The 7,806-nt window shown below is 42.2% G+C and overlaps 1 protein-coding gene and 1 pseudogene across 4 annotated transcripts in view; one reads left to right on the top strand and one right to left on the bottom strand.

The window, feature by feature from the left end:
- The first annotated feature begins 489 nt into the window (after positions 1 to 489).
- LOC146562143 (TNF receptor-associated factor 2-like) overlaps positions 490 to 7,806 on the top strand; it is a 39,473-nt gene continuing 32,156 nt past the window's right edge. For 3 of the 4 annotated variants that reach the window (XM_085293641.1, XM_085293639.1, XM_085293638.1), the window contains exons 1-4: positions 490 to 623; positions 748 to 942; positions 5,695 to 5,773; positions 6,116 to 6,214. In XM_085293641.1, the coding sequence (XP_085149767.1) occupies positions 595 to 623; positions 748 to 942; positions 5,695 to 5,773; positions 6,116 to 6,214 (402 nt within the window). In that variant the 5' untranslated portion in view covers positions 490 to 594. Of the gene's footprint in view, positions 624 to 728; positions 943 to 5,694; positions 5,774 to 6,115; positions 6,215 to 7,806 lie in introns of all 4 variants that reach the window. The other variant, XM_085293640.1, reaches the window with a different exon arrangement.
- On the bottom strand, positions 6,662 to 7,307 carry LOC146562144 (uncharacterized; annotated as a pseudogene).

Raw genomic sequence — 7,806 nt, 5'->3', positions numbered from 1 at the left:
CCACGTGTTTGGTGTTGGTCATTTATGAGCTAATAAATCAATTTACAGATACTAATACTAATACTAATATACTAATATACTAATTTACCAGAAAGCGAGTTTGGTTGAAATACAATTACGATAACCAAACTAAAGAATATTTTATGAATTTAGTTATTTTATGAAGTCTGGGCAATAGTTCACTTGAATTGTGTATACTAATGAGAATTAACACATAATACCTGGTAAGTCTCATGATTTTGCTATTTTCCACGTGGATGTGCACAGTTTCAGACAGCTTTAGGGTAGAACAAGATCCATTTTCTTTACTTTCTCACATTACAACCGATTGCCGATTTTCGCTTTTATTTTCAAGACGTAACTATAGTACTTCCGAGATTAAGTGCAGTTAGCTTGCCGCGGCTGTCGTGGTGGTCGAATCTAGACCGTCCAATTTATCCCAGCCAGCTTCCTGATGACACAGATGCTCTTCTTTTGGACTTGCGGCACCTAGCGGCAGACGTAGCAACTTACAGTAAAGCGCAGCATCCTCAGCTGTCACTTTTATCACATGAAAACGCCTGGACGTGTTTGTCAATGCAGATGAGGAGTTAGATGTCGTCATTTGTTCATAAACAAAGCAGGTATACACGCTTTAATAAATTGCTAAAGAGCAATGAGTCGTTGCTTGCGGGTATTTTTACAGTCATATTCAGCTGTGTTTGCTATCTTGAACACACCCCGCTGAGTACCCCGATATTGTTCAAGGGGAATAATGGCTGCACAGGAGCCGTCTCCACCATCTTCCCTGGAAGGTAACAAACCGGGCTTCCCAAAGAAAATTTTGGCTAACAACCTGGAGGATAAGCATTTGTGCAACTCGTGTCAGAAAATCCTGAGAAGGCCCCTGCAAGCCCAATGCGGTCACCGCTTTTGTTCGTTCTGTTTCAACAAAATTGTGAGGTGAGTAGTCCTGGATGCTAGTGAGCTAGCTAGATATATGTAGCCCAAAATAAGCATTCAGATCCCGTCACCAGCCTTCGTTCAAATATCTATCCATGTAACATTTATTGACACGTGTAACGCTGTATGCCTGCACAAAGAGAGTTGAATTACAAACAAAATACAGCTAAACTGAACCTACAGGTGATAAATGAATAGCGTCCTTATCTAAATAATATCTCAACTTGTCTATGTGCGATAGACTGGCTAGGTGTCCTCGTAGTCTCGTCCTGCTAACCTCTGCTGGGGTCGGCAGGACACAGGAGCCAGCCAGGGGTGTGCATTTCGAGAAGTTGAACCTGACAGCGCTTTATTGTACTGTCAGGTCGGTATTGTGCCGAATTCACTAGAAGGTCTGGCACCTCTCAGTGTCTTTAAAATGTATTATCTCCCTGCGTCTGTTGTCTAGTAAGTGTGCCAAAATAAAGTTGCCAGTTTTTTCAAGGTAAAATTCGGGTGACCTAACGACTCAGGCTTCAAGAAGGACCAGCTGTTCATAGATTTATATATGTTTAGTATTTCTTACTAGTATTGTTTTATATGTTTTATATTTTCAAATGCAGTAATAAGGAGTGCATTTTTAAATGTATATATTTCTGGATTTATAGTGGTACAGAAACAAAAACACAGGGTTAAAGCACCGCGAGTGGACCTTTGTAGTGACTCACCTGTTTTCTTCTCTCACACTGCGCAGGTGTGTGATGACACAGAGCAATTTCAGTTTCACTTATGTTTTAGATGACTTGTTTCTCAAGAATGAATCAGTTATTTAACTTCACAGATCCTAAGGTGTTAGACATCCATCTGTGCCCTACACTCACTTCTGACTTTTACTAATTATTGTGTGTAATCTAATCTAAGATATAATGAGTGTGCTCATTTTATTTACCTAGAGGGGGAGGTGGGACAACACCCCCCCACACACACCCTAACTTTTTCACAAATGCTTGTCTTTCTTTGCATTTGTAGGTGTAAAAAAAATAAAAAATAAAACTGGATTAATATACCTATGAAAGAAATTCAACACAAATCATGTTTGTGTGAGTGATTAAAGAGAAAATAGTCTTCTGAAAGTAAGAAGGCATCTATTCTGCTTATTTTCGAGCTCAATATTTTACTAATGTAGCTTTCCGGTATTTTAAATGGATCCTTATTTGTGTTACTCCTGGGCCTTAATCCAGCCCCTCAATTCATCTGTAAAGCAATGTGTTGCATCTCCTCTCCATTTAAAACCACGTTTCTTCCTATTGGCTGCCCCTTCCAAACACAGAGTGGTTGTTTCCAATGCTGTGTACCTCACCACACCTCACCTCCTGACATTATACAGAGCCAACAAAAAAAGTGTAACACAGGTGCTTTTCTTTTCGATTTACACATATTCTTATGGTACTATTTGATCATTTCACCATGTTTAACCATTGTAAGAGTAAAATATACAATGTGCAGTACTAGACTGACTTGAAATAAACTGTCTGTGTAATAAATGCATGTCTGGATAGAAAAACACAATGGAAGACTATCATTGACTAGCCTCCCCAAAGCTTGGAACTCAGCATTATAGAAACACTCATCTTGACAGGCAGCAAAATGAATGGCAGCCAACATCCAAAGAAGAGCTTTAGAAAGCCCTTAAAGAAGCCTGGAGAACTAGTCCTGAAGGCTAGTTTAAAAAAACTACAAGAAAGATTCCCTAAGAGATTTTAGGCTGTTTTCAATAAAAGTTTACAATTGGGTTTGACCAAATATTAGAGAATTCAGAATAGGTGCCTTTTAAAGTATCACATTTCTGTATTTTTCCCCTTTATAAATGACCTTGAAATTTTCAATTATGTTATTTTCAGATAAATATAGTGCTCTAATCTGAAAAATGTAGGCCTTATTGGATTTTCACCCTCTTCCAGCTCTTAGTTGTTTTTCAACCTATAGTTGTTGTATTGTGCCATCATACTTGAAGACCACGGCATGTATTTTGAGTGTTCAGACAAAGTTGAGTTAAGGTCATACAGTGGGGCAAAAAAGTATTTAGTCAGCCACCGATTGTGCAAGTTCCCCCACCTAAAATGATGACAGAGGTCAGTAATTTGCACCAGAGGTACACTTCAACTGTGAGAGACAGAATGTGAAAAAAAAAAAAAATCCATGAATCCACATGGTAGGATTTGTAAAGAATTTATTCGTAAATCAGGGTGGAAAATAAGTATTTGGTCAATAACAAAAATACAACTCAATACTTTGTAACATAACCTTTGTTGGCAATAACAGAGGTCAAACGTTTACTATAGGTCTTTACCAGGTTTGCACACACAGTAGCTGGTATTTTGGCCCATTCCTCCATGCAGATCTTCTCGAGAGCAGTGATGTTTTGGGGCTGTCGCCGAGCAACACTGACTTTCAACTCCCGCCACAGATTTTCTATGGGGTTGAGGTCTGGAGACTGGCTAGGCCACTCCAGGACTTTCAAATGCTTCTTACGGAGCCACTCCTTTGTTGCCCGGGCGGTGTGTTTTAGATCATTGTCATGTTGGAAGACCCAGCCTCGTTTCATCTTCAAAGTTTTCACTGATGGAAAGAGGTTTTGGCTCAAAATCTCACGATACATGGCCCCATTCATTCTGTCCTTAACACGGATCAGTCGTCCTGTCCCCTTGGCAGAAAAACAGCCCCATAGCATGATGTTTCCACCCCCATGCTTCACAGTAGGTATGGTGTTCTTGGGATGCAACTCAGTATTCTTCTTCCTCCAAACACGACGAGTTGAGTTTATACCAAAAAGTTCTACTTTGGTTTCATCTGACCACATGACATTCTCCCAATCCTCTGCTGTATCATCCATGTGCTCTCTGGCAAACTTCAGACGGGCCTGGACATGCACTGGCTTCAGCAGCGGAACACGTCTGGCACTGCGGGATTTGATTCCCTGCCGTTGTAGTGTGTTACTGACGGTGACCTTTGTTACTTTGGTCCCAGCTCTCTGCAGGTCATTCACCAGGTCCCCCCGTGTGGTTCTGGGATCTTTGCTCACCGTTCTCATGATCATTTTGACCCCACGGGATGAGATCTTGCGTGGAGCCCCAGATCGAGGGAGATTATCAGTGGTCTTGTATGTCTTCCATTTTCTGATGATTGCTCCCACAGTTGATTTTTTCACACCAAGCTGCTTGCCTATTGTAGATTCACTCTTCCCAGTCTGGTGCAGGTCTACAATACTTTTCCTGGTGTCCTTCGAAAGCTCTTTGGTCTTGGCCATGGCGGCGTTTGGAGTCTGACTGTTTGAGGCTGTGGACAGGTGTCTTTTATACAGATGATGAGTTCAAACAGGTGCCATTCATACAGGTAACGAGTGGGGGACTGAAAAGCTTCTTACAGAAGACGTTACAGGTCTGTGAGAGCCAGAGATTTTCCTTGTTTGAGGTGACCAAATACTTATTTTCCACCCTGATTTACGAATAAATTCTTTACAAATCCTACCATGTGGATTCATGGATTTTTTTTTTTTCACATTCTGTCTCTCACAGTTGAAGTGTACCTCTGGTGCAAATTACTGACCTCTGTCATCATTTTAAGTGGGGGAACTTGCACAATCGGTGGCTGACTAAATACTTTTTTGCCCCACTGTATGTTATACTTACTGAGGCATTGTATGCCAAATGTTCAATGGTAGTTTGACATTGCCACAGTCGTAGGGCTGGGCGATATGACCCAAAATTCATATCTCGATATTTTTTAGCTGGATGGCGATATAAGATATATATCTCAATTGTTTTTTTTTTTTAAAGCCATAAGTTAAGAACAAAAAGAGAGTTCTTAGTCACACTGTGTCCCAGATGTCACACGGGCACTTTTATTTACATACAGCGTAGATGTACATGAAGAAATTACTCAAAAATAAATTATCAGCATTTATTAAATAATCATGGTCCATAAATAAAAGAAAACAATGTTGTTTTTGTGCATAACAAAAAGCTCACAATTGTGCAGTCAAAATGTAAACTAATAGACGCTGAGCATAATAACAAAGAGACAGATTTCACAGCTGCACCACGTCTCTGAACAGGTGCCATTTGTGGTCCTTATACACACAGTACGTATCACTCCGCGAGGCTCCTCCTCGGTAGCCGTAATCCTCCGACAATCCATCAAGTGGTGCAGCTCCGTAGCTTAGCAAAGTCATATTAAAACATTTTTTGACAGATTGCTGAGCGCTGTGTCCCACATAAAATCGGTTCGCGGTCAGTAAGCACAACCAGAATTCATACATAAGGCGCGCTGTCGATTTTTGAGAAAATGAAAGGATTTTAGTCCGTGCAGCCCCTCCTGGCTGCATGTCGTTAGCGTGGTTAGCTCGTTAGCGCGGTTAGCTCGCTAACACGTTGACGCCATCCAGCCCCACGCACGGTAACTCGCTAACGGAGATTTTCCGCTTTCATCTTGTCATTGCCTGCAGGTGAAGCTATGGGGGAGGGGGAGTTGTGTTCAGTGAAGGAGAGGCCAGGCCGAGTAACGTTGCGTAGAGACAAAAGTGGACGAAAGAGAGGCAAACCTGCGGCTCCACAAGTATAATTATAACGTAACATAGACTATATCGATATAAACGATATTGTCACATCTTATATTTCGTATGAAAATATATCGATATTTTTAAAAAACTCGATATATCGCCCAGCCCTACCACAGTGTTTATTATTTATGTGTGTTTTTTTTTCTCTTTGGAAGTTGTGGACCACAGAAATGCAGTGCATGCATCAAAGAAGACCTGTTTGAGGAACCCACCTCGATCCTTAAGCAAGGTGGTGTAAGTACATTTTATTACAGTTCCACTTTATTAGCATTTTTAGCAGTTTTCTTAATAGAGTTTGGCCTGGTTTGGAATTTTTATAAAGCACTGTAATGTCATGGTCATTGTTTCTGTTCAAATCTAATGGCCTGCAGTTTAGATCCAACACAACAGAAACTTTGTGACTGCTCTATAGGTCTTAGCAGTAACAACAATAGATGGAACAGCTATAGCCATTTTATCCTCTGACCATATGTCCTGAATCTCCCTGAAAAATGAAATTGGTGCATCCTGGCTTAATCTGAACTGAAGATGCAAACCAAACAACACTGACAACAACCTCCTTTTTTTCCCACCCAGGCTTTCCCTGACAATGCAGCCCGCAGAGAAGTGGAGGCCTTGGCAGCTGTCTGTCCCAATGAAGGATGCATATGGACTGGAACTGTCAAAGAATTTGAGGTGATTTCAATCAATCAATCAATCAATCAATCAATCAATCAATCAATCAAAGCTTTATTCGCCACATGCAGGTTGCCCTGCAGTGAAATGGGACCCCCCCCCCCCGACCTTACACACACAACACAGACATTACATGGGGATACAAGTCGGAGATTGGTAGCGTTACAGAAAAAACACTGAAATGTACACTACAATGGGAAAGTACAAGAGGAAAAAAAGAGACCTCTACTCATGCTGTACTTCCATGGTAGGATAGCATGAGAACAGGAAACAAAAAAACTCCTCTGCACAAAAAGCACCTAATGTCCACAGCACAACATCGTGACAGTCGTTATCAGGGAGTGTTTGTTCGGCTCCGGCCTTGAGCCCACAGCTGGCGTCAAAGGGGTAGCCGCATTATAATGGTGATTTTTCTTTTACAAACAACTCATGAGAATTTCAAGCTGTTTTTAACACTCCGACACCGACACTGGTCTCTCAATCTCCCGTTGGATAGCTGCGAGTTTCTTCATGATGTTATTTACCTTCAATTCTGTGGTCTTTTCAGTCTTTTGCTCACAGAGCAGATTCTGAGACCTCACGACCGCAGCCAACTGATCCGCGATGTAATCCAGCTTCCGCCCAGAGGTGTTGTTCCGAGTGGATTCTTCCCTGATGTAATCCAATGTACGCTCAGAGGTACTCAGTGAGCCTTCACTGCAGCCGTTCGCGCTTCCAAGCTCTTAACCATGCTGCATTCAGTGAGTCCTTTCTGAGAAGCCGCACCTCGTCCCATCGTTTCAATCCCAGCGGGCAGCCTTGGGGGGGTTTGAACAGCCGGTTCCGCTTTCTTAATTCTCCAACAAGCCAGGGCCAAGCCAACTCCGATCAGCAAGAACCCTGTTATCATGGTTCCGAATAGGTAGATATCTTCAGCGTCCTCAATCGACAGTCCCGCCAGGCACACGATCCTCCATGTCTGCCACCCGTCCATCGTGTATCCGGCAGGGAAAGTCCCTCCAGGGCCCAGACTTCTCATTGAGAAAAGGGTGTCAATAGCATTTAGAGACCAGTGCTCTTTATATTGGTCAATAAGAGGACAACAGTTCAGCATGTCATCCCCCGGCCCTCAGAGGAAATTTGGGAAGCGACAACATTGAACTAGTGTCCTTTGTTATTGTGGCACAAACAAGAGAGAAGCAGATCCAGCGTAGACTAGGACAACTCCCCTGCCAAAAGATGACAACGCTACAAAACATGAGGTTGGCAGGGTGATAACAAAACAAGAGACACAACATACGAAAGAGACCTTCAGGCCATTTGACAGCTGGCAGAGCAGGGGAAGAGGGAAAACAGCCCATTGTCTGTAACCTGCAGGAATGAAACCATTGTTTTGTGTGTGGAGATCATGGACACTAAGCAGTGGGATGCTTAAAGCATACCAAATTTCAGGGAAACAAGACAGTCTTTTTTAAGCGAAAGCCAGAAGCCTGTCAGCAGGGCCTTCCAGTAAGCATTGAACCCAAGCAGCTAAAATCATATCAGCCGACATCCACATTCTCAATTATACAGTAAGACCACGTCAAGAACTTCTTGATGAAGACCTTGATCTT

This window comes from Mchenga conophoros, linkage group LG12 (genome assembly GCF_057382185.1).
Source record: "Mchenga conophoros isolate Kocher_MC1m ecotype Shallow Benthic linkage group LG12, M_conophoros_male_GT1.1, whole genome shotgun sequence".
NCBI classification, from domain to species: Eukaryota; Metazoa; Chordata; class Actinopteri; order Cichliformes; family Cichlidae; genus Mchenga; species Mchenga conophoros.
This window is presented reverse-complemented; position numbering and strand designations above follow the sequence as displayed.